Source organism: Pipistrellus hanaki (genome assembly GCF_964339955.1).
Source record: "Pipistrellus hanaki genome assembly, chromosome: 2".
Lineage (NCBI taxonomy): Eukaryota > Metazoa > Chordata > Mammalia > Chiroptera > Vespertilionidae > Pipistrellus > Pipistrellus hanaki.
In genome coordinates this window covers 113,728,417-113,755,501 of record NC_140504.1, presented here as the reverse complement: position 1 = coordinate 113,755,501, position 27,085 = coordinate 113,728,417, and the positions used below count along the sequence as shown (strand labels likewise).

Below are 27,085 nucleotides of genomic sequence, written 5' to 3'. Positions count from 1 at the left end.
GGGGTCGCCCCGATTCGGCGGGCAGGGGTCCTCCGGCCCCGCGGCGCGGGCTCGGGGCGGGCGGCGCCGGCGTGGGCGGCGGGCCAGCTCCTCCGCGCCCCCTCCCCGGAGGCGGAGGGAAGGGACCGGCCGCAGCCCCGACGTCGCCGCCCGCGGCGGGAAGCGCCTTAAAAGCCGCTGCTCAGCCGCCGCCCGGTGCTCGCCGGGCTGCTCGGGAGTGTGGGCGGAGGCCGGGGACTGGCCGCCGACCGACCGACTTCCGACGGACCGCGATCCCGGGCAGCCCCCCCAGACCGGCCGGCCCGGCTTTGGAGGGAGAGACCCGGACAGACCCCGCTCGGCCCCGGCACCCCGGCCGCCCGGACGCGCCCCCTGCCGGCGGGCAGCGCGCCGAGGGCGCGGCGGCGGGGGCATGTGAGCCCGCGGGATGGCCTCGGCGGTGTTTGAGGGCACCTCGCTCGTCAACATGTTCGTGCGCGGCTGCTGGGTGAACGGCATCCGCAGGCTCATCGTCAGCCGGCGCGGGGACGAGGAGGAGTTCTTCGAGATCCGCACGGAGTGGTCGGACCGCAGCGTCCTCTACCTGCACCGCAGCCTCGCCGACCTGGGCCGCCTGTGCAAGCGCCTCCGGGACGCCTTCCCCGAGGACCGGCCGGAGCTGGCCCGCGCGCCGCTGCGCCAAGGTGCGGGGCGCGGGACGCGGGACGGGGGCTGCGGACTGCGGGCGGGGTCCAAGGGGGAGTGCGGTTGTGAGGTCGTTTTAAAGTGCACGAAGGGGAGAGCGAAGTTACTTGAACTGAGATTGCGGCTTTCCTTCCGTCCCGCCGCGGACTGGGGACACTTCGCCCCTCGCCCCAGGGGAAGGGCGCCCGGAGTGCCGGTGGTAAGAGGACAGGGAGTCGCGCATGGAACCCCGGCCTGGACACCAGAAGAAGTGCCCTGACCGTCACCTCGGGCCCGTCACTGACCAGGGCCGGTGCGGCGGCCGGTGTAGGGGTGGCCCCGGGCCTCTCAGTCTGGGCGCCTGCCCCGGACCAGGGGTCACTCCGTCCCCACTCCCGGGAGGGCCAGCTGCGACCCTGCCCCGCCCAGGGGGCGGCAGTCGGGCGCTGGGGAGACCTATGGGGAGAGCTGACAGTGTCCGGTTGGGGGTTGCGCCCCCCAGACTCCTCCCCGGGTTGACCTCGCTGACAAGAGCTGGAGTGCGTGTTGCCACGCAGCCTTCTGTCACCGCTGGGGAGGGGCAGCCCCACGGGGTGGGTCCACATTTGCTTTTGATTAACTGTGGCGGCCTCCTCCCTCGCCTTGTGACCGAGCCTGGCTCCTAGGACTGGAGTTTCAGAGATCTGCTGTGGCTTCACATTTCCTACTGCCTGCCTGTCGCCCGTCCCACAGGCTGCCCTTTGGAGGGCGGAGATGGGAAGAAGGAGGAAGGGCCAGAGAAACTAAAATTGAGATGGGAAGGATTGCAGTGGGGGAAAAGGGCCAGGAAAGTCTGCAGGGCTCTAAGAAACCTCACTTTCTTTATATCCCCCCCCCCCATGACCACCTGCAGTGAGGTGACACCCAGAAACCTTCCTGTCTGCAGTTCTCTAAGTAGAGACTGGGTGGCACTTTGGGGGCAGTTATTGAAGCTGAGGGTGGCCGGGACAAGTCTCCTTAGCTGCTGTCCACCTGAGGTCTTAAGATAACCTCTCCTTACCCTCTGGCGATCCCAGCTCCCACCCCAGAGTGTGAATTATATGGCTCATCAGCTCAGTTCCCATGACACATCCGCTGGCTGACACGTCATTTTGGAAAGCTGGTGAGTCTGGAGACCCTGAGCGAGACAGCTTGCTTTGCAGGCTTCTCTTTGCTCCCCAGATTCCCTCATGTATAGCCATTCTGGAGTCAGTTTAGGATTATTTTAAGCATGGCAACAGGTTTCCTTGGGCTTGCTATTTGGGTGTGTGTTATTGTATTTTTTTAATTCAAATGAATGCCCAAATCAAGAAAGCTTAGTTGTGTTTTCTCCTTTCTGGAACTAGGTGGACCATGAACGAATGGGGCCCCCTAAGGCCTTCAGAGCGCCTGCCTTCCCCTCTGCCCTCCGGGTCTCACTAGGTCAGGTGGCCCAGCTCAGCCGTGACCCTGGGCACCCTGTTTGGTCCCTCCTCTGTAACATAGTGCCTGCTGCTCACTTTTGTGTATGTGAGGATTAAAATGCAGAGTGGAGTGTCTAGCAGAAGTAAGCCCTACTTCAATGCCAGCTCCCCTCAGCCGCCCTGCTTCTGGTGGGACTGGTAGATGGTGGTGGGGAGGAGAGCGGGCCTCTGGCCGCCCTGGGACGTGATAATGAAAAGTCTTACCTGGAGCAAAAGGGAGGTGAGTGTGAGGCTTTACCCCACCCTGCACATGCCCTGGTGCTGTGTCTTCTGTGTGCATTTGAGTTGTGCTGGGTCAGTTTAGGTTTCTGAGGTGTAGACACACAGAGAGTACCTCTGAAGAGTGAGCCACTTAGAAGTGAAGAAAGGTTTAGGATGATGGGGGGGCGGGGGGAACTAGACTTAAAAAGGATATGATAGGCAGTGGTTGGTGTCCTCAGTGGTTAGAGTGTCAGCCCAGGCACCAAAGGGTCATGGGTTGATTCCCAGTCAAGGGCACGTACCTGGGTTGCAGCTTCAATTCCTGACCCGGTCAGGGCATGTGCAGGAGGTATCCAATAGATGCCTCTCTCACATCAATGTTTCTCTTTCCTCCTTCTACTTTCTAAAAATTGATGGAAAAATAACCTTGGATGAGGATTAATGAAAGAGAAAAGAAAGGGTATGATAGGTACTTTCAATTATCTGACTGGGAGAAATTCAAATGAGGTATCAGCCATAGGGGTAGAGGCAGTGGGGGTGGTGAGGATGAGGTCCAGCGGCTGGGTGAAAGGACTTTATAGCAGCCCGTGGTGGAACTGTGGGAACCTTTGGCTGGATCCCTGGCTCAGCAACCTTAATTCCCCATCTAGTCCTTGGTTCTCTGAAGGGAGGCAAGCTGGTCCCTCCCCAAGCACCACCTGAGTTTTGTACAATCCTAAGGGAAGTCCGTTTCCTTTTCAGAACTGTTTAAGTCCAGGGAAATCATTTTCATAGTAAAATACATTCCAGTAATGTAAAAGAAAAGTCCACCTCATTTCTATGTGCCAGGTATCATTCTAGGTGCTAGGGACATGGTAGTGACCAAAAAAGACACCGCCCCCCCCCCCAAAAAAAAAAAAAAAAAATCCCTGTCCTCATGATTCTTATATTCTGGTTGGAAGAAACCTAGTAATAAACAAATATGTTAGTGATAAATGTTCAGAAGATAAGAAATAAGTAAGCAAGGAAAGGAGCTATTGCTTATGGGGGAAAGGAAGGTAGGGTGGTCTGAATGGTCTGAAAGGAAGTGACCTTTGAGCAGAAACCTGAAGGAAGGGAGGGAGCCAGGCCACATCACTGCCTGTGGAAGAAAGAGGAGCCAGTGCAAAGGTCCTGAGGCCTGCCCGTGCCTGGTGACTTAGTAGTGAGAGGCCATTGTGGCTGGAGTGGAGAGGGTAGTCGGAGATGATTGGGGAGGTAGGGAGTGGGCAGGTCACACTCAGATTTGGGTTCTTACTCAGAGATGGAGAGCTTTGAGCAAGTGACTTAATCTAACACATACTCCGGCTGCTGTGCTGAGAATGACCCGGGAAGGAAGGGAGGCTGGCTCGAGCTGCCGGGACATCGTGGCAGGTGCAGCAGATGTGAGACATGGCCAAGCACTGATATGCCTGGAAGGGAAGAGCACAGCACTGACGGGGAGACCAAATGTGGGTGTGAAGGAGCGTCAGGCTCGCAGCCAAGCTTTCAGCCTGAGAAACGGCATTGCTACTCACTGGGACGGGAAACCTGCAGGAGACAGGGTAGGGCTCCAGCTCTGAGTGTATTTCGGCGTTTTCTCCAGATAAGGCCCCTCATTGGGAGCCTGTGGGGTGCACAAGTCTGTTCACCTTTATCACTGAAGATTTTAACCTACCTGCAACCTCATGGACTGTCTGTGCTTAGCTGTGAGGTCTGAGGGATGGAAGCTAAGGTATCTAGCGTATTATCAGGAGACACCTACCAGCCTCACCACCCTGATAGCTTGAGTAAAATGTGTTCTCTGCTCCCAGGCCTGAGCCTGTCCTGTGGGCGGAGAGGGAAGAAGCTCAGTGCTGCCCCAGACCAGCTGGGAGAACGCCACCTGCTGGACGGGATGGACCGCAGAGTCTCTGAGTTTACATTCTAAGAGGCTGAGGGAAGTTCCAGCCACCTGGGCCCTGGGCAGCAGAGCAGGGCACAAAGGCCTTCTTTGCCCGGCCAGATGTGTGCTCAGTGAGCCTGCCCCTCACCTGTGCCTCAGCTCCCACCCCCATGCATAGCCCCACCACAGGGTGTCCTGCCCCTCCTAACGGGCGGTTTTCACCTCTGGGGGTTCGGGGTATTCTTTCAGATTCACAGGCCAATTTTGAGATTCTTCCATGGGTAGTGCGCCTGGGCTGGGTGCTTTCCCAGGACCCCGGCAGCGTGGCCACATGCTCTGCCACCCGTCCTGGCTGGAATTGTCCCCCTCCATGTCGCCTGCTCTTCCTCTTTCTTCCTTCCGCTTTACCTATCTTTCCCAGGCCCACACCCCGCCACTGCCCAGACTTCCTCTGGTTTCTGGTGTCCAGTCCGGTCTCTGCAAGTGGCCACATGGCTGAGTTTGGTTCATGATCCTGTGATCTCATCCCAAGAGAGCTCACTGAGCTGTGGGCATAGGTGACCCGCTAACTCTCAGCTAGAGAAGGAGCTGACGTGGTGCTTTCCACCAAATATCAGAGGAGAAACTCAGTTCTGCTTCTCAGGACAGAACCCACTGTGGCATCCTGGCTGCCCTCAGGATGGCCCCCCGGGACATGGATCCCCTTTCCTTCTTAAAACACGTCTAGGCCTCACCTTTCTCTGCTGTCTCTTTTAATCAACCCTTTTCCAAAAGGTGAGAGATACTCCTGCATGTGGGCAGTGGCAATCTGGGAAGATTCAGAGTACCAGGCAAGCTAATAACGGTGGGCACTGCTGGACGGGACGGACCGCAGAGTCTCTGAGTTTACATTCTAAGAGGCTGAGGGAAGTTGGAGCCACCTGGGCCCTGGGTAGCAGAGCGGGGGCACAAAGGCCAGATGTGTGCTCATGAGCCTGCCCCTCGTCTGTGCCTCAGCTCCCACCCCATGCATTTGCCTCTTCTGGCTGAAGCCCAGCTTGGAGTTGCATCATGCTCATGGGATTCAGGAGACAGAGAGGCTGGTGGTGAGTTATGACCCCGACGTGCATTTGACCCACGTGGCACAGTCCTCCGGGCAGGTGTCCTGTGGGAACTCTGGGCTCTGGATGGTAAATAGGACAGTGTGTTGTTAACGGTGGTTGGCATTGCCCGCCCACTGAAATATAGATTTTATTGGTATTTTTGTTCACTTTTCCTTTCTTGAGTGACAGTCAGCATCCACTGGTCACTGCTGGTTGTCACCACTAAAAAAATGGTCCCCTTGTCCCGGAGCCTAGAAGCCCCAGAGCCCGTGATCAGAAACCTTTCTTTGGTGAGAAGGCCAGGGAGCCTGAGGGTTAGGGTCTGCTCTCCGTTCCATCTGGGCCTGCTGTGGCCTCCCTGCAATGACACGATGGCAGCCCACGTGTCCCCTTGGAGCTCACTCTGTGCTGAGATCTCGCTCTCCAAGCACACACCTTCGGTCCATCTTCCTCTGACCCCGCGCCCTAGACTGAGTCTCACTGTGGACACAACCACGTAGCTCCTTTGACAACTTACCCTGCAAGTTTTACTTAATTTTTGTTTTCAGAACAAAACACGTCAGCTGTCCGTTGCTGATAGGTAACTTGTAACCAGTGGGGAAACACACTGAGCATCAGTTGGGCAGAACGGAGCGCAGGCGTGGATGTGTAATTACAACTCTTACACAGCACCTTCACTCCACCAGGCAGCCGTCCTGCCTCCCGGTGAGAACACGGAGGCCCTGACAGCTGGAGCACAGGCCACAGTGGGCGGGCTCAGGGGACATGGGGGAAAGCACTGGCCTTGGAACCAGACAGGGAAGGACTCAGATTCTGGCTCTGTCTTTCCGGTGACTTCAGGCAAGTGGCTTAGTTCCTAGAGGCCCGGTACGTGATGGCAGTAGCGATGTTTGTGCAGCGCTGTCACGAGCTTGAAGCGGCGATCTCCACGCTGGGCACCTGAGAATGGTTGGCTTTGGACTCAGGACCACGTGACCCTGGAGCTTTGGCTCTTTTCTTTGCAACTCTTTTTATAAACACCTTTCCCAAAGGTGGATGGCAGTTCCGCATTGTGGACAGTCATGATAAGGGAAGTCATTCAGATTCCGACAGTCGGAGGGTGGCCCCCTGCTCCCGTCCCTGCCCGGCTACAGAGAGGCCCACAAAGGGTTCCCTCCATCATCTTAGTGAGCTCCAAGGACCAGGCCTGTGGCTCTGCTGGGCAGAGACTAGAATTGGGTGCCTGGTGTGGGTCAGGGACTGTGCTCCAGGGGGCAGTCTTATGAGGGCAGGTGACTGTGGATACCTGGGGCTGGTGTGTGTATTCCCATAAGGACTAGAGTTACCAGGTGGGCAGAGTTCTCGCGGGCAGAGCCTGCAAGGGGGCCACGGTTCCCACGGTGAACCCCTTCATGTGGTGTGTGAGGCCCTGCTGTCTCAGCCTTCCCTACCCCTGCCCCAGCCACACTCCAGATCCCACACCCTGATCTCCTTCTCCCTCCCTCGCCCCTTTCTTCAGGCCTCCTAGTCTGAGAGGGTGGGTGCCTTGCTATGAGTCTTCCTAGCTCCCAGGTGACGACTCACTCCCTGTGGCAAGTGTGCATCTCACTTCCGTCCTCCTGGCAGCAGGAAGCTCTGGGGAGCCAGAGGTCCTGCTAGCTTGTTGGCCAGGGCACCTCCACACCTGGGGGGCTGCCTGGCTGCAGCAGGAGGGCCGGCAGCACTGGGGGATGAGCGGATGAGAAGTGCTTCCTGTTGCGAGCTCTGAGAGTGGAGTGGTGTTCCCTCAGTGCCATTGATGTTTCAAGGCCGACTGGCTAGGTGAACGGCTTCTGAAACACGCTTGGGTAGGGAATTGTGCTTTCAGTGGGAGAGCAATGAAGAGGCCTAGAGAAGGAGGGGTTAACCGTTAAGGGAATGACATAGAAAAGGTCAGTGCTTTTAAGTGAAACACTTGCTTTCTCATATGACAAAACCACATTCACTCAAGGGAGCATCTGCCAGTTGTAGGAAGACAGAGGAGGGAAGAGCGTCTCCTCTCAGCCCTTCTTGGATCCTCAGAAAGTGTAACTTTGCCGCTGCCGCTTCGGCCTCCTCCTCTGTACCACTGAGCCCGGGAGGCCGGCAGGGAGGGTGAGCAGCAGGTGTCAGCAGGGGCAGACAGTCCTCTTGTGAATGCTGCATGACACCCCGCAGAGGGAGCACAGGACACTGAGATGGCGTCGAGGGGAGCGCTGCGGGTCCCGGGAGAAAGGCCCTCACTGGGAAGTGTACGTGTGCAAATATAGCCACGGGTTACGTCTCCAGCTCGTTTCTTTGCCTCCATTTTTTTTTTAATATATATTTTATTGATTTTGTATAGAGAGGAAGGGAGAGAGATAGCAAGTTAGAAACATCAATGAGAGAGAGTCATCGATCAGCTGCCTCTTGCACACCCCCTATTAGGGATATCCCGCAACCAAGGTACATGCCCTTGACTGTAATCGAACCTGGAACCCTTCAGTTCCCAAGCCGACGCTCTATCCACTGAGCCAAACCAGTTTCGGCTGACTCCATTTCTTGAATGTTGGCTGTCTCTTTAGAAAACAGGTACTGTAGGAAGTAAGCCTATAAGGTTTTCTAAAAAATTTTAAATGTTTTGTTTCCAAAACGTGTGTTATGCTCAACCTTTAAAGAACATGTATATCCTGCATTCCCGGTGTCACCCCCACCATCTGCTCTCAGTACGGGGTGTTGATGGACACGTTTGTGCACTGGAGGAGGAACTCTGGAAATGTAATTTATTATGTGACTTGGTTGAAAGGTCACGTTACAGGAAATCTTCCTAGGGCTCTATTGTGGAGTCTCCTCTGAGACTGTGCCCTTTGGCCACTCCTTCATGTGCTTCAGAAAGACGGTCTTCCTTCCGAACTGACCGAGAAGGCTCCTGTCTTTATTTCCAGATGTTTAGCAGCAGAAGGCTCAGGTTAGGTTCGGGTCTCCCGAGTCAGTCCGTGGAGGAAGCCTGGGACCGTCTGAGGTGTTCTGCACAAAGCCTCCACTTCCTGGAAAAAATGGGACTTTGGCCCCAGGCTCCTGAGATTAGGAAACAGGGTTGTTCGTGTTTGCTGTCACTGGTGGGTCATTGTGCTGATGTCAGCGTGTTCAGTCTGGGTTTCAAGAATAAATCCGGTGTTGGCATGAAGAAGCTGATTGTGAAACAATCTGTGTTCTCAGTTTCCAAGGCTAAACTAGTTCACACGCAAAAGGCACCCTGGCTGCTGTAGGCTGACTTTAACCCTCAAATGTATGTAAAACTGGCACACTGAAATTGATATATAATTGTGCTTTCAATCTTTTGGCTTCAATTTTTTAATTGGTCAGGGCTAAATCTGGATAAAATTTTCACATCACAAATTGTGCAAAGTGACATCTTAATAGTTGAGTTTATATTAGTGTTTATGTTTTTATCAGAAATTAGAAAAACTCCCAGGTGCTGTGAAGTCTACTGAGTCAGCTTCCTGATAGAAGTATCTGAATGTGGCCTGGAGTGGATTATCCCTTCCTGTCCTCACTGGACTCAATTCCTTGGCTTCCAGAGTACTGTCACCCCCTGCTGGCCAGTCCTGGAACCACAGTCTCATAACCCAGATGTATGGGGAGACCACAGGTGGAGGGGCAGGTACAGTGCAGAGTGGTGAATTCTGCAGATGTTGGGAGAGAATTCTCTGGGAGACCAGGTCTCCCAGCCTCTGATGTGGGAGACATATGCCCCCTCTTGAGGGCTGGATGAGACTTTCTCGTACACGAACCTGGAGGTGGGGGAAGGTCAGCAGAAAGGTTGTCCCAGCAACAGGCAGCACTGCGTGAGGGTGAGCAGGTCAGCAGGGAGCACTGCACGAGGGTGGGGGCCTGTTTCTTGGGTTGGTGTGAGGGTTGGGGACTCACAGGGTTGGGGACTCACTAAGGGTAATTGGGTCAGGTCGAGGAGGGTCTGTGCACTGGGGTAAGACGCTGAGACGTCTCCAGAGGCCTGAGCACATGCTTCTTGCTTTTCTCTGGAAAATGGGTCACCATGAAGACAGGGTTCCATGTAAATACAGTTAAGGTTGAATTTAAGATAAATAATGAACAATTTTTTAGTAGAAGTCTATCCATACGATTACATTATTCATTGTTTATCTGCAGTTCAAATTTAAGTAGGCATTCTGTGTTTTATTTGCTACATCTGGCCACCTTAAAAGATTATCATAGAGCAGAATGTATTATCGGATGAACTCTTATCCTTGGATATTAACCCAATCATAGCTTGAAATTAATTAAAGTAAAGATGTAACCAAAATTATGTTGTTAAAGCAAAGATACAAGAATTGTAAACCTCTGCACTGGCTAAGATTAGGTTATGCTTTTAACTTGTAAAGCGGGTGTAAAATGCTGTTTGCCCTCACTCAGCAGGAGGCTAGCCTTCCTACAGATGCGCCCACAGAACATGGTACTGTGCTCAAGACCCAAGTGATTAAGCGAGTAGTCCAGCTGTAATAGAAGCTGAAGTACAGGACAGTTTTGTCATCTTGGAGTAATGAAGCACCTTGTGGACATGATTGACATATTGGTCTCTTTAAAAAAAACTTTCAGCTGAAACCGGTTTGGCTCAGTGGTAGAGCGTCAGTCTGCGGACTGAAAGGTCCCAGGTACGATTCCGGTCAAGGGCATGTACATCGGTTGCGGGCACATCCCTGGTAGGGGGTGTGCAAGAGGCAGCTGGTCGATGTTTCTCTCTCATCGATGTTTCTGGCTCTCTATCTCTCTCCCTTCCTCTCTGTAAGAAATCAATAAAATATATTTAAAAAAAGAAAAACTTTCAGAGGGTTTTGCCTTGGTCCCTTTCCTCCTGAGACTCCCCTGAGGCAGGCAGAAGATGAAAGTACTTTGGTGCAAGCGTGTGCATGTGTGTTTGAAATTTTATTCCCAGGAATTCAGGGTCTGGAGAACAAGCATCCTGAGAGTCTGTCTCTTTGGTATTTTCTCCCCTATTGTCCCTGCTTCCCGCAACGTGCTGGGTGGTGTGCTGGGGAAGAGCGGAGATGGGGGCCCAGTCCTTGTCGCTGGGGATGGCGGGGGCGCGGTGCCGGATGTGCCGGGCTGTGTGGGTAGGGGCCTGGGGTTTCCCGGTGGTCCACCATGACTCACCGGCCTGCCTCTGGGACTCCTGCTCCCTGGACTGCTGCCATCTGGCTGCCTGGGCCTGTCAGGCTGGGCGGGGGGAGGGCTGGACCAAGCAGGGACGCCTACTCCCAAGGGGCTCGTGCTTCAGGAAGTTGTGAGGGTGATTCCTGGCCTCGATGTGAGCTGACGCTGAGGAGCATCCCCCTGCGGTAGCCAGGCTTTCAGAATCGCCCTCACACATGTGTGGGTGCTCCTGGCTTTCCAGGGACCCTCTTCCTTTCAGTCATGTGGTGTAAGACATTAACTATCACTTATGTAGACTCAGTCAACGACTTGCCTAAAAACAACAAGCACCCTTTTTCCTGTAAAACAAATGAAGCCAGAACTTCTAAAGAACTTAGACTCATTACTGATAACAGTTCTAGGATTTCAGCCGTGAGTTTTGGTGAGAGCCACAGGGCAGTCATCCTCAGTCACAGGAAGAGGCATGTTTCCTTGGGAACCGAATATTCCCCATCTCCAGGAAGCCGATGTACAGAAACTGTAACGGCCAAGTTTGTGTTCCTCACTGTTCACGGGGACACAGAAACGTACCCAGATTCTCCATGCTGTAACCTATGGCATTTACAAAGCCATAGCCTGCACCTCCTAATAGCCGCTTGGGACTTCTGGTAACTAACAAGTCAGACGCTGATTCCTGGAAAGTGCTGTGAGTCATGCCACGCTGGTTTTCTCTGAGTAGAAATCTGATTTTTTCCTTCCAACACCAGCATTTAAATGACGTATCTAACCATGGGCTCCGTTCGATGGGCCCTGTGGTCAGGCCAGCAACACAGAGCGAGCCCCCTGCTGCCACATTGTGGGAGTGGGTGCTGCCAGGGCCCCTCCCCTGGTGCAGCCACCATAGGCAGTGGTGAGCAGGCCGCGCCGAGCTTCAGTGGAGCCCATGGTGTTATGGAGCCATCCCTGCTGCCCCCTCAGAGGCCACTTGGAGGGTCTGCCTGTGGCTGATGCCTGCCTACCCCCCTCACTTGCTGTCCCTGGCTGCCAGACCTCTTGCTTTTAGATGGTAGTGTCACCCCAAATACACGCAGATCATTCACTGGGTCTTTGAGCCTTCACAGGAGGTGTAGAACAGGGCTTCAGAGTAGGGCTGTACATACATGAACGAGGCTGAGCAGATGCACCCACCCTCACATAGGGTGACACAGGGGTGGCACCCTCATCGTTGGAGGCCTGTTGTCTGTATTTAATGTGGGAGCACATTTCCTGGTCTGTTTTTCTGACCATAGGCATGTCTGTCTCCATTATAGGACTGGTAGCCATAAAGGATGCCCATGATATAGAGACCAGGCTCAACGAGGTGGAGAAGTTGCTGAAGACCATCATAAGCATGCCATGTAAGGTGAGTGGGTCGGGTCCAGCTGGGTGGGACAGTGACAAATCCCACCAGCATCCACGTAGCTGTCCTGCTGGCTCCCTTGGCCACCTGCCCCTCCCTGGAAGGCCATAGGGAGGTGGGTGGATAGATTCAGGAAAGAAAGACTTGGATGAGCTCCAGTGGCTCCATAGTTTCTTCCCTGGGCAAGTGGAAGTGGGGGGGGCGGGCAAAGAGGTGTTGAGTAGGGAGGGAAGGGGCCTCCGCTATAGTGGTCTTGGCTTTCCTGCTTCCATGCAAAAGGCCTTGCTGAGGGTGTCTGAGGAGAGGCGTGAGGAGTCCGAGGGAGTGTTGGCCTCAGCAGTGGCAGGTGGATAAACAGCTTGCAGGCCTGGGTGCAGTGGTGATGAGGAACTGGCTGGGTCAGGCGACCATCTTACTCCTGTAGGCTGTTGCCTGCCTCATCTGTGGGTGGGAGAGTCAGGGCGCTCAGTTTACTGTGAAGTGAAGGGAGCTGTGGGAAACGCTGGCCATGAAGCACTGAGAGAAGCTAGCCAACTTCTGTCACCCCGTCCTGCCTGTCCTAGAGGCCTTACGTTCCAGCCACATGTCCATAAATAAACGAGGTCAGCGATTGCAGCCTCTTTCGCATGGTTGGTCCTGTGAACAGCTCTGGGTAGCACTAGATTTTAGTAATTATCCAATTTCTCTCCAGTATTCTAGGTCAGAAGTCGTGCTCACCTTTTTTGAAAGATCTCCTCTGGATCAGGTGCTAAAAAATGACAGTGTACATAAAATTCAACCCAGCTTTCAAAGTCCAGTGAAAATATCAGGTAAGAGCTACAGGGAAGGCCTGGGGGAAATGCCGCTGGGCTTTCTGGAGTTCACACTCCCCCTCCATCCTAAGGGAGTTACTTGGCATATAAATTGGAGCTTAAGATGCAGTATAATGATGAAAACATTAATAAGACATTTCTGAAGCAAACTTCTGGAGTCGGTAGTCTAGCCTGCTGAAAACGATAGTTCGCATAACGTGGCATTGAGTTGTTCTTAGTCTAGGGCAGCCGTGGCCAAAGAGGAGCACACGGTCTAGGTATTGCTAGCGTTGATCAATTCACCAAAACATTCACGAAAGAGGCAAGGTCAGCAGCAGTAAGCAATCTTGCACTGAGCGGAGCGCTGGACAGCTCACCTGTGGGGTCAGGTGAACGGAAGGGGGCCCTGGACGTCACCCTTCGTGGTGGCTTTCTAAGGTTGGTCGTCCTGTCGTTAGAACACGGTTGCTTTCTGCAATGCTGTCTGCGAAGGCCGCTGAGGGAAAGAGCTCCGCCCAGGGTCTCAGGCAGGCACCGGGCTCCCCCAGGCCACAGGCAGTCCGCTTGTTTTGGCCTAAGAAGTAGCATTTGAGTGGAGTGTGGCAGCGTTTGCCAGGTGGGAAGGGAGGGAAGGCAATGGGCTGTAGGCTAACTATGAGGGCCTGCAGAGCATCCTGGTCTGTAGGAAGGAGAGGAGGCATTCTGCAGGAGGAAAGAAAGAGGCGGAGTGGAGGAGCAGGCCCCTGGAGGAAGTATATGACCGGGAGAAGAGCCCAGAGCGGGCTCCTAAGAAGAAACTGGTGGTCATGGTGAAGGGGAGACTGAGGAAGCCAACCTGGAGGGTGGCATTGGTGGAAAAGTGTCCTTACTGAGTTCTGTGCCACAGCGGGGACGAGAGTCCGCATTGTGTGTTGGTGAGGTGGGCAGGTGGGCGAGGTCTGGGGACCGGGATGAAGAAGGTACTCCAGGTATGACTGTGTGAGGATGGGGGGAAGCCTGGGTTGTGTGTCTGCTGCTTTTGCTGTCTATGCAGCTTCCTGTGTATTCCTGGCAAGAGGAGCAGCAGTCGGAGCTCTCCTCCTTCATGGCGGAGTGAGGGTAGCTGCCGTTTATCCTGGCGGGTGTCTGTGGGCTCCGGCTCGGAGGCTCGGAGGGCTCTGGGACCTGATGGGCCTGATCGCCAGTTTGCATGCTGCCAGCTGGAGCGGGGCAAGCTCTGTCCTCAGAACGCAGTGGAAGGGTCCTAGCACTGGTGTCCCTGCTCTGCTTCAGTTCTCTCTGTGTTGAGCAAGTGGGAGAGCAAAGAGCAGCACAGTCCTCTCAGGACCGGTGTAGGCACAGGAGCTGGTGTGCTTCAGGTTGGCCCCACGTGGAGAAGGCCAGACTCGGGCTGGGTGGCGTGGCCTCTGAGTACCTCCCAGAGTGCGACTGCGTGGAACATCCCAGCCCTCTTAGCGGCCTGTCTTATCAGTGTCGGTGACGGGTAAATGCAAGGCCACGTCTGCCTTAAGGAGCTGAGAGGGCTGAGAGGAAGGGATGGCGGTAGAGACCCATGCTGACGTTTTAAGTATGTTCTCCATGTTTTTTCAAGAGGACTGAGGACAGAGGCTTTGGCTTGCACTGTATGTGAGCCTCATGAGGCCTTGCCTGGCTGACCAGGGACACAGTGTCCGGTCTAGGGAGGCAGGGTGCTGACCTCGTGCCAGCGGGAGCCCAGGTGGTGGTGGTGGGGGCATGCTCTGCCTTGGGACATAGCAGTCACTGCCCCCAGTGTTGGCTCTGCACAAAACACTTTGTAATAAACGGGCTGCCAGAAAATGGAGTTTGTAAACTTCTACTGCAAGTCGGTCCCCGAAATCCTCCAGCCCGTCCCAGGAACCCATGTGCGAGGTGGCAGGCTCGGGGAGCATCAATCGAACCCTTCCTGAGCTGAGTCTCTGACATAAGGGGTGTCCGCCTCTTCTTCTGCCCTCATCAATGGAGCCCGAAGTCTGGGAGTCTCCCTTTGAAGCTTCCCAGCGCAGACTAGTGTGTAGGTGCGGGAGGGGGTGGGGGTGATCCACGGAGTGGGGTGCACGCTCATTGCTCACTGCTCGAGGAGATATATGGACAGACAATGGACTGTGGTAAATTCGGAGACACTTTCCAGTGAAACTGAGGTTTGTGGTGGCACCGACATCCCTTTGAAGAACGAGTGCACACGTTTGCCAGTGGGGCCTTTCGGTCTCCGTCTCATATTCTAAGGTTGCTGCATTCAGGGGTCCCTCAGGCCTGAACATTCACAGTGTCTATATCAGCCTCCCTCTGTCCCTGGTTGATAGCCTGAATACTGACTGGTCATCCCACAACTCTGGCTTCCTGAGCTCAGTAATTTCTCGCAACCCGACATCCACAATAAAACCCAAGCCCCCCATCATTCTAGGCATGTCTGAGTCTGGCTGGCTCCAGCTTTCTGATTTTGTCACCACAGCACCCTCTGCTGCAGACCCTCCACCACTTCCTGGCTGGGCTTGGCTCATGCTGTGTCTGCCCCTCCACATCCACTCCTGTCCTGCTAAATTCCATCCATTCGTGAAAATGACCTCGCTTGCTGCGACTCGCCCAGCCCCTCCTCCTCTCCCCGGAGATTTCCTAGTGCCTTCGCATGCCACTGACATGGTATTTAGGGGGTAGGTGCCATGGGAACGGGCCCCCTTGCTCTTAGAGGCTGCTCTTCACACTGGTGACAGGTGCATCAGGCCTCTGCAGGTACAGCCTCCTCTCTAATGTTCAGACTGTGCTGTGGCCACGGGCTCCACTAGGTGGCGCCAGGCCCTGGTGGTGCGAGAACCATGCCAGATCCTGGGCCTACAACAAGGGCAGTGGATTCTCTGGTGATGCTTTGGGTCAGCACAACCTCAAACAGTCCTCATCCCATGTTAATCTCACTACTGTCAAACATAAGAAATGTAGAATATATGAATTAATGAACTGAAGGACTGATAACATATGGAGCACTGGAAACCATGGCTGCAGTTAAAAAAAGAAAAGCATTAACACAGTAGTAATTATTGCAGAAAAGATCTATCAATAGCTGCTAAGACTGGTGGGAACCGTTTTAGGAGAAATAGGATTTGCAGAATCTCAACGCACCTCCCTAAAGGCATTCCTTAACCACCAAGAGAAATGCAGAAACCTTTGGGGAGGCTGGCAGAACCTCCTTATGCAGGTGATCCAGGCCCACATCCCAGGAGTGAGGCCAGTGACATCACACACGGGGCTCCTGCTAGACTAACCACTGTGGTCAGAGCTCACACAAGTATCAGGGACATCGAGGGAAAATAACTTACCAGCCTCTTCAAAAGTGTCACGGTCATCAGAAATGAGAATAGACTGAGGAAGTGTCAGAGGTCATAGGAGACTAGGACACAACAGCTTAATGCACAAGGAGTCCTGCGTTGGGTCTGAAACCAAAAAAGCTGGTGAAACTCAAGGGAGAGAGATGCTCAGGTAACAGACCTGTGCCATGTAATTTCCTGCGGTTGGTAATCCTACCACAGTTACCTACAGGGTCCACATCAGGAGAAGCTGGTGAGGGATATGTGAGAACTCTGTACTGGTCTCACAACTTTTTTATAATTCTAAAATTAGCTCAAAAATGTTAACAAAAATAAGAAATGGAAAAGCAGGACTCTATTTAATGTGAAAAAATGTAGCTTGAGAATGCACCATTTCATAGAATCAGTCATGCATGTGATTAAGTTGGCCAGTGATTTTTTTTTTTTACTGTAGGTATTAAGCTGACTTTTAAGAAATTAAAATGTTGTAATTTTTTCTGTCATCACAACACTGCTTTCGTGTTTATTTTTATTTTTATTTGCATGACACAGCAGATATGAAGACATTAGCAACCACAGTAATAACTACCATTTCTCAGGTACCAGGTACTTATTCGGTCTTTACAAATACCACCTCGTTTAATTTGTACCGTGCCCTTTGGAGTGGATACTGTTGTTCCCATTTTATAGAAGAAGGAACTGACTGAGCAAGAAGTAACCTGCTCCCCAGGCAAAAGTAGCAGAACTGGAGTTTCCTCAAGAGCCCAAATGGCCTTGCGAACAATTAAACCACATATCTGTGCACAAAGGCTGAGCACAGGCAGCTAAGGAATGGTTTGTTACATGTCTATTTTGAGGGGACTGGTCAAGATTCCAATTTTTAGAGCTTCATGTTTCACATTTAAGAAAAATGAGAAAGCTCTAGTCTAGCCGGTTTGGCTCAGTGGATAGAGCGTCGACCTGCACTCAAGGGCATGTCCTCAGTTGCAGTCTCCTCCCCAGCCTGGGCCCTGGTTGGGACTCGTGTAGGAGGCAACCGAATGTTTTTTCTCACATCGATATTTCTCTCTGTCTCTCCCTCTCTCTACCACTCTCCCTAAAAAAATCAATGGAAAAATATCCTTGGGTGAGGATTAATAACACAACAAAAAACACAACAGCAAGAAAGATTAGGGAGTTCCTTTACAAGGTATTTCTTCGGAAGGTTCAGAAGTGTTTGAGGCAGTGGCATTTGTTTTTACTGTAAGATTCCCCATCCCCTTGGTTGGGGGTGGGGTGGAGAAAGGTGCCAGGGCCATCTGCTGACTGTGCTGATCACTCTGAGGTCTTCTTAATGAAAGCAGCTAAAGAAAGTGTTTGTTTTTTATTGTTTTCATTAGGGCTCCCCTATGTTTGAAATGCAGGGGGAGGGAATCTTAGTCTTTCTGGTTAAGAGTTAGTCACCTTCAGAGCCACTCAGGTTCCAGTAAACATCTTCTTGCGCCTTCTCGCAGCTGGGAAGTAATTGGCCCTGGAGGTTCCCAGCGCCCATGGCGTTGGTCTTTGCTCCTTCTCGGGACTTGCAGGCTCTCTCGCTAGTCGTGCAGGGAGGTGGCGGCTCTGCTGGGCCCGCCTAACATCACCAGGAATGGGACTGGCTGAGCTGGTGCCGAGAAATCCCACCCGGGAAATGCGAGCTGTCGCCTCTCCAGAAAGCCATGTGGAAATTTCAGCAACTAATTACTTGGCAAATCTGAACAATGAGTTGTCATTTTAATTCTGTAGGGATGAGGAGGAAATCTTAAGCTTTTCTTTCTTCATTTTTGTATAGTTTCCCTAGTTCTCTTCTTATGGAGAGAAATTTAACAAACTGAGAACCAAATACCTGGAAAGATTAAAAATAAGCTTGGAATTACAATTCCACTTATAAAAGCAAATCCATGCATGGGAATAAAACAATCAATAAGTTATGGTCAGATGTAAGAAAAAGTACATCTCCCAAAGAACAATGCGCCTGGTGCCCAGTGAGCTGGGTGCCCTCGCTGCCTGTGCCATGCGGGGAGGAGGGCCGTTTGGAGCTGCGTGTCTGTGTGTTAGGCCCTGACAGGGAAGATGGTAATCCTTTGGAAAACCCTTTGGATGTGAGAATGCACCAGGAACTTTCCATTTGAGGGTACTGAGTCCCCAGATCATAGAGCCCTGGCTGGGCTGAGCCCCAGCTGTGCGGTAACAGCTGCCACGCCCTCAGGCACCGCCTTCCACCACTTCCAGCACCCAACAGCCCAAGACCTGTGCCCTCAGAAAGCTAACACCACACAGCCAACAAGACATATTTTCTTTGTGGGCCTTTTACATTATCAAAGTTTGTGCTTGTTGGTAACAAGTCAATTTACATGGCAGAATGAGAGAAAGTGAAAAGTGAAGTTGCCCATTTGATTTAAAATGCACACTGATCTCATTCGATCCATGCGGCAGCCCTGGGGTGGGGCTGTGGTGGAGGGGCGGAGGGTACGCCTGAAGGTGCTGCCCTGCCTGACAGATGGGAGCTTAGAGCCCTGCAGTGTGCCATGGACCAGACCGGGTCTCAAACCAGACGGATAGATGTGGGCTCAATGCTCCAGCCTCAAACGCATGGGGAGGGTGTGTGGGAGAGAGCTCAGACATGCCTAGGGAGAGAGGTGCCTCCACTTGCACAGGCCGGCAGGTATGGCTCTTGTGAGGCTGTGCCAGCCCCTGAATCGTGTGCAGGACTCTAGGGTTGGCTCCAGCTGCACCTGTGGGTGCAGAGTGTTCCTCTAAAGCACATGTGTCAAACACAAGGCCCGCGGGCCAAATCCAGCCCGCCAGGCCTTGCAATGTGGCCCGCACCGCGCTGTCATCACTGCACTCCGCTGTCAGTTTATGACATTGTCAGTTTATGACTGTTCAGTAAACCATTCTGCCCGCGATTTAGGCTGGATTTTAGATTTTGGCCCCTTCTCTGATTGAGTTCGACACCCCTACTCTAAAGTGTGGGGGAGACAGGGCAGCAGATGGAGGGGGGAGTCTGCAGATTGGTGTAAGCTCCAAATTTTAAAACTTAAAAACCCGACCCATCCTGAATATTTACTTTTTTCCTTCATTTTCAGAGATCATGAGGTCCAACGGATTTTGTTTAGCAAATACAGAAACTATCGTTATCGACCACAGTGTACCAAATGGAAAAGAGCAGCACCTGGGTGTGGATCCGACGGAGCATTTGTGAGTACACTGGTCTGAATGTCGTTTTACAGATGGGATCCTGGAGCGGTCGGCTAATTCACCCCGTGTGGAGCTCTGTAGGCAGGAACTACCTGTGCCCACAAACACCACGCCATCCTGCCTGCATTTGGACACTTATTTGGAGAGCTTGGCTTTTCTAGAGGACTTAAGACCGTGGTTCATAAACCAGTGAGAGCACAGTTCCTTCGCCCAATGGCTGGCTAAGTGGCCAAGCTTCAGGGTGTGGTCTGCTGGGCCCTGAGGGGGTACCGGGCCCACAGCCTCCTTGGTCCCAGGCTGGTCTCCTGGGATGGGGAGAAGCGGCACCTGCACGTCGGCCTCACATCACAGGGCTAGACGTTCTCAGGGCCCTGCGCTGAGGAGGGGAGGATGAGTAACTAGCGAAGGTGGGACAGCCTTCTCCGCTCTTCCTCTCTTTTAGCAGAACTTTGGCCACGAGTGCTCTGGGGAAGCCGGCACAGGGCCCCTTGAGGCACAGCCGCCTTCTCCTCGGGAATTATTAGACAGCAGCTTCAGGGGGTCATGGCGTGGCTTCTGTAGACTGTCAACACAACCAGGGTTGTGTGAGTGTCCAGAAGTGTGAAGCCTCCCCTGGCTCCTCTGAATCTTTAAAGCGGGACCACTGTGTCTCCAGCGCCCGCTGTGCAGACCTCAGGTCACAGGGCGCACAGCTGGCCCAGGAGCCCGGAGGCAGCGCTGGGAGTGAGTCCCCCTGTGGCAGGAGAAGCACACCGAGGACGGAAGGGCTGCTCAGCGCCCCAGGCCTTGGCCCATCCACTCCACAGAAAACAAACATGGGCTGGGACAGACTCATGCTGAGACTCCCAGGCTAGGACTGCAGGACACAGTGTGATCCCAGGATGTGACAGCCCCGGGTCGGAAACCCTGTCAGCCCCAAGAATGGGCTCTTTCTTAGTGTCCAGATGTCTCTCAGGTGGAGGCGTAAGAACCCTTCCCTGTGGTGTCATGGAATGCTGGCGAGGCCGAGGGGCCCTCCTATGTGTGTGGAGAGCGCAGCAGTTCCTGACGTCACGCAGGGCTGGCGTAGGGAAAAGCCCTCACAGTTTGACATGGATCCCAAGTGCGCTCTTGCAGTGACCTGCTGTGCTCTCTCCATCTGGGTGGTGCTGGGGTGATGAGCCAGCCGCAGCCCTCACCTTTGTCTTTCCCGTTTCAGGTTTGAGAACGGCAGTGAGTTCACCTCTGAGCCGGAGGACGGCGATGACCCAGCAGCTTATGACACCAACCTGTCCTATTACCACCTGGTCCCCTTTGAGACGGACATTTTGGACTGAGTCTTCATGGGGCCGCCTCCTCAGCCCTCAGCTGCTGGTTCTGCTGCTGTTTCCCACTGGGGCCGCCTGTGCCTGCACTGACTGAGCACGGCTCTGCTGCCAGGCCCCGCTCAGCAGCCCGCGCCCAAGGCCTGCTGTCTGGGAGTGGGGCAGGGGGGTTTCTGGGGTTAGCACTGACCCCATGATCTCTGACAACCAGAAGTCAGGCCTGGGAGTCCACGACGCCTGCTGCTGAGGAAGGGCCTCTCCCACTGCACACCCGGCCCGTTTCTGCATTCCTAGGACTCCCCCACCCCCACCCCCCACCGTGTGGAGGAGCCACAAGTGCCTGCAGGACATCACGATGCAAGGGGACCGCCCAGGGCCTTGCTGGGTTCATCCTCACCTGTGACCGCTTCCTGGGAGAAGCCTCCTCCTGGTGCAGGGCCAGGGCCAGGCGCCCCTCCCTGCCACCCCAGCACCACAAGCACACGGAACGATCCTCGAGAGCCCTTGTTGAGCCCCAAGTTCAGGGCGACATAGGCAGGGCATCTTAAGTAACCAGCCTGTTCCTGAGAAGCAGGGTGTGTGGCCTTCATCTTCTGTCTGGAAACTGAGGGCTGGCTTTGTGTCAGCCACAGGGGGTGTTTACAGAAGGGGATTGTGGATGGGGACAGAACGGGGCTGAGCTAGTGATTTTCCTCAACAGGAAGAGAACCTTGCCTGGCAGGCCAGCATCTCTTCAGGGCCACGGTGCTGTGGCCACCTGGGCCCCCGAGGTTTGTCTCCTGGCTCCCAGCTCCCCACCATGGAACTGCCATAGTAACGTGAAGGAAGAGAGTGAGAGGAAAGCAACACAGTTTGCCTGTTTCCCTCTGCCCTCAGGGAGGGCCTGGGGTCTGTGTGCTTATCTCCTTTATTTCTTCACAATGTCTACTAAGGACCAACATTTGTAACAATGTAAATATTAATAAATTATTGAAGTCCTAATTATTTTACACAGTCTGTTTTTAAATCTATTTTAATGAAATAAAATATATTACTCTCCTTTTATGGACGTAGTGTTTGTGTATAAAGGTCTGCCTCCTTTTAGTCCCTCCAGGGAGGGGTGGAAGCCTAACCCTGCCCTCTGGTGTTTGGGTAATTGTGTAGGGTTTTCCTCTTCTCCATGTTCCTCTCTGGAACACCCAGCAAACCTGTTCTGTGTCCCAGCTGCACATGTGGATTTCCCTTCTGCCTTCCAGCTGTGCTCAGTTTGCTGCATCCTCCTTTCAGGGAGGCTGTTAGGTGGCTGATGGGGGTTGACCAGTTGCCTGCCTTCTCTTGAGGAATAAAATTCACTTCTGTCCAAGGATAGGGCTGGGTGCTTAGCAGTTAAGGTTAGAATCTATCACCAAAGAAGTGAAACCATATGTCCACACAAAGACTCAAAAAACCAATTTGCTCATGTATTCATCCAGTGGGTATTTCTACAATGCTTGTGTCACTGAGGGGACACTACTCGCACCGGAAACCTAGGCTGCCTGGCGAACAGGGTGGGGAGGTGTGAGTCCATGCTCTGAATCACTCCCAATGAGCTGTGAGAGGCACCTTACACTCTCAGGAGCAGCAAAGCCAAAGCCGTGTATGAAAAGGCTCCGCTGTGGAGCAGGCGGTGGTGTCCACAGGAAGCCGCTGCAGAGCTCTGGCCCTCAAATGCACACATTGCAGGGACTCCCAGAGCTGCAAGCCAGCTGACAGGCCGAACTGCGAGGGTTTAATCTTCTGGAAAAAAAGAGAAAAAGAGTATTTGTAACAGCGACATACTGCTGAAAAGATTGCCTCCATGTTTACATCTGGCTCTGTGCTTTCTCCTCTGTGAACACAGTAGCATCCCAGTGTTACCAGAGATTGCGTGGCTTGCCTTTCCTCCCTCCGGGGTTGCCTTTCTGTTAATGGAGAATTGCGTGGATTGCCCTTCTCTATTGCTAGTGGGAGTGGAGTTCTAGGGATGCCACTGGAATAAGCATTCCAGAGGCCCCCACGGGAGGATAAGATGTAGAAAGCTTTATTTGTGTTGAATTACATCCCCTGGTTTGCAAAGTTGCATTTCCCTTAAACCTGGAAGAAGCTCAGCTAGGGGTTCAGCAGAGCTAGAAGCAAAGCCAGTGTCCAGAGTTTCCCTTCCATGGCGGGGCCAAGTCGGGTACAGTACCAGACTGATTCCAGCCCACCCGTCCATTGTGTGGGCGAGTGGAGTGTGACAGCCCACAAGCCAGGAGTCAGATGCAAGCAGCAAGAGAGGGAACTCCCTTGTTCAGGAGCTCATGTATCTCGGACTTCACACCCTTGCAGAGGCCACACCTATTCCTTTTTTCTGGACAAGGATTACAATTACACGATTTTTAGTAAATTTACAGTTAATGGAGTCATCACTACAATCCAGTTTTAAATTTTCCTCTCCCCTTCAAAAGATGCCTTGTGCTTGATTTCAGTCAGTCTTATTCCCATTCCCAAACTCAGGCAACCACGGTGCAGGCTTTCGGCCTTCGTGGGTTTGCTTTTCCTGGACATTCTATAGATCACATAGAATGTAGTTTGTTTGTTTTTTGTGTGTGTTTTTTTTTTTTTGTCTAGCTTCTTTCACTGTAAATGTTGCTAGGATGCCCATGTCATAGCAGGTGTGAGTGCTTTATTCCTGTTGTGTGCAATAGTCCATTGTATTACTGCACCACACGTGGTTTATCAATCATCAGCTGGTAGACACTTGGTCTGTTGACACTTTTTGACATTGTGAGTTACGGGGCTGTGAACACTGGAGCTAAAGTCTTTGTGTGGGTATCCATGATTCTTTTTTCTTGGGTACATACCTATGAGTGGAATCTTTGGATCAAATGGTACATTTATTAACTTTTTAAGGAATTGCCAGTCTGTTTTTCAAATTGGTGTTTTATATGTATATTCTCTCCAACCTGTTTGAAGGTTTGTTTCTTTCTCCTGATAAGACTGGGTATTGTCATTATCTCTGATTGTAGCCATTCCAGTGGCTGGGAAGTGGATTTGATTTGCATTTCCCTCATGCCTTCTGATGTTGAGCACCTTCTCCTGTACTTATTGACTGGCCATTCATTAATCTTAGATGGAATGTGCAGTCATATCTTTGCCCATTTTATTTTATTTTATTTTGAAATAATTATAAATCACACAAAGTTGCAGAATAATAGAGAAGTCATGTGTACCCTACACTCTTTTTGTCCCAGAGGTAACATCTTACATATTTTATTATACGGTGAAAAGAAGGAAATTGACATCAGTACAGTCCATAGACTTAATTAGGGTTTTTAATCTGTTTTACACAGACGTGTGTGTGTGTGTGTGTGTGTGTGTGTGTGTGTGTGTATGTCCAGGAAGTTTTCTCACATGTATAGATTTGTGCAGGCACCACAGGCAAAGTATGGAACTTGTTATTACCTCAAAGATCTCCCTCATGCTACTCCTTTATATTGAAATGCACCACCACTACCCCCCCCCGTCCCTAAGCCCTGACAACCACTAATCTGTTCTCCATCTCTATAATTTCATCTTTGAAAGGTGAAATAAATGGGATCTTATGTATGTATCCCTTTGAAATGGGCTTTTTCCAGTCAGCATAATACCCTTGAGGTCAGTACAAGTTGTTGCATGTATCAGTAGTTGTGTTTTTTAAACTTTATTTAGTATTTAGCTGTGTAAAGTCCAAGAAAGTAATGACAGGCTCCAGCTTATCTTTGGCTCCATCACCAACATGAAGGCAAAAGGTCAGCAAAGGGAATAGCCCCACAGGGTGATCTCTCTCTCAGGCCTCCTCTTTCTCAGTCTTTTCTCTCCCCGGGCACAAGCAGAGTGAGCACACCTATAGTCCCTTGACTTCTGTTCTGTCGCCCTCTGCCCACTGTGCCTTCACTCTACAAAGCCCTATAGCAGCACAGGCAGTGTCTCCCGTGTCACCATCCTTCCATATTTCTCTGAGGACAGGAAGCGTGACTAATTTGCCTATTATCCCATAGCCACTGGGATTGGCTGAATTAATGAATGGGTAATTAAAGAGAATGTGAAAGGAGAAAGGTCACATAGAACAAAGTTCTAAACTGTGTTTCCCAAAAAAACAGCCAACACTAAACTAACATATTACTTTTAAAAATGTTATGCCCTGGCCCATGTTGCTCAATTATTAGATCATCCACCTGCACAGTGGAGATTCTTAGGTTCGATTCCTGGTCAAGGGCAGGTACCTGGATTGCAGGTAAGATCTTCACCCTTGGTCTGGGTATGTGTAAGAGGCACCCAATTGATGTGCCTCTGTCACATAAATGTTTCTCTCTCTCTCTCTCTCTCTCTCTCTCTCTCTCTCTCTCTCTCTCTCTCTCTCTCCCCCGCCCCTATCTCTTTCTCTCCCCCTCCTCCTCCTCCTCCTCCATCTCTCCCTTCCACTAAAAAAAAAAAAAAAAAAAAAGGAAAAATTTCTTGGGTGAGGATTAACAAAAGCAAAACAAAACAAAACAAAACAAAAGTTATACCATCCAACATCCTAAATTTCTTAATCTACAGAAATGAGTTGTTTCTCCCCAAACCATCAAACACTCAAATCAGAGAGATTATTCCTAAGTTAAGGAAGAAATAACAAATCACAAAAACATATTTTTTATGGTCACTTTAATACCACTCATTAATGATCTTTACTGAAACAGAGGTGGCCTGAATACCTATCTCCATATATTTTTATAAGTATTAATAACCAAGTACGCTAAAAGGAAGTTGAAGCAAAATACCAAATCTTTTCTAAGACTTTTAGCAACATTAAACAAACAAACAAACAAAAAATCACATATACTCCAAACCTTATATTAGTAATCACTTCTGTCCATAAATGGTCAATAAAAGTTCAGAGACAACTGACTGGTGCAAGAAAAGAGCATTTCAATTATATTTGGAGAATGAGAAAAACTGTGTCTCCTTGGAGCTTGATTACAGCTTGCAAGGATGACCTTTGCACTCCTGAGAAAAGGTGTACTGCTAAGTCCGGGGAATGAGCGCAGCTGAAAGATAAACAGAGGAGAGGGCATCACAGCCACATCGCGGGACAATATCTCATGCTTTCCGGTAACATTGTCCAAACTCTGGGCACGGAGAGCATTCAGGGCACAGACCAGTCAGAACACAATTTCCTAAAAAAGGAATGACTACTTGATATTAATGTGTTTTACTACATTCTAAAGATTTCCAGTTTTTCTTAGAATTCCTTTTATTTTTTTAAACAAAATCAATTCACTTTCAGACTCAGAAAATAAACTGTTTATATGATTCAATAAGATCTAAAGTATGTTCCTGTATATTCAGACATATGCACACAAAATAAAACCATGTGCCTGCAAACAAAATAAGCTAATGTAAACTAAGATGAAGTAGCACCAATATGTTTTTGCAATCAATATACATCAGACAGCTGCCAGTGAGTGGTAGAAATGAGGCAACCAATCTTATGACGAGCACAGACAGCCTCCAAATATGAAAAAGGGCAGCCGTGGACCTGGAAGTCTTACTAACACAATGGAATAATGGCTGTCTTCCCACAAACCCACCCAAGGGCTGGCAACAAAAAATTTTAAATCCCTCAAAACTAAGACAGAGTCTCAACAAAGCTATCTTTGGGGGCTATCTTGGTAAAGCAAGGAAACACCCCCATTGGATTCCCACCTTGGAGCCACCTGGAGACCGAAGGGACTAGGGTTGCACCCTGGTGGCGGGAGGGGGCGGGGGACCCACGGGACACACAACGAGGACTGCCTGGGGATGCAAGAGTAATTCTCCGGACAGGCTCTGAGGTAGGCTGCGAGGGAGCTACTGGGGGCCACATTCTGGGGTTCCCCAGAACTTTAAAACAGCATTCTGGCCCTAGCTGATTTGGCTCAATGGATAGAGCGTTGGTCTGCAAACTGAAGGATCCTGGGTTCAATTCCTGCAAAGGGCACATGGCTGGGTTGCTGGCTCAATCCCCAGTAGAGGGCGTGCAGGGGGCAGTCAATCAATAATTCTCTCTCACCATTGATGTTTCTATCTCTCCCTCTTCTTTCCTCTCTGAAATCCATAAAATATATTTTAAAAAAACACATTCTGTTCCTTAAGTCAATAAATAATATAAGTAATTTGTTAAATATGAAAGAAAAATACTAGACAGTCAAGTCACTTGGGAAAATTAGACACTTAGCTTTTTAAAATGCCAAGAAAATCCATTCAACCACTGATTGTAAAAGCATCGACTCAGAACAGCAGGATTTCCAAGGCAAAGATAAGATGTGAAACCACTTGTTTTCCAGCAGGAATTATGGTACTGTCTTCAGTCCCTTGGGGCCCCACCCACCTTGATGAGCATCCCCAGAGCTTTCACTCCAAGGAAGCTCTGGCAGATGCTATCTAACTTCCTGTCCCGCCCACCTGGAGTCCCTCCTCCTCTCCTTAATCAGGGCCTTACCCACAGGCTACCCACAGGCTGTGGTGCTGAGCCTCCAGGATTGGGAGGAGCTCCTTCCTAAGACCCGCTGTCCAAAACTAAGACCACAAAGTCACAGAAGCACCAACCACCCGCGACTGCAACCTCTACCTCAGTGCAGTG

General features: G+C 51.6%; 1 protein-coding gene across 1 annotated transcript; it reads left to right on the top strand.

Moving 5' to 3' along the window:
- On the top strand, positions 1-21,447 carry PXDC1 (PX domain containing 1). Its single transcript, XM_084873176.1, has 5 exons — positions 1-683; positions 11,747-11,838; positions 12,527-12,644; positions 19,051-19,162; positions 20,361-21,447. The coding sequence occupies exons 1-5, from the start codon at positions 428-430 to the stop codon at positions 20,476-20,478; spliced, it is 696 nt and encodes a 231-aa protein (XP_084729302.1). The 5' UTR covers positions 1-427; the 3' UTR covers positions 20,479-21,447.
- Positions 21,448-27,085: the final 5,638 nt, after the last annotated feature.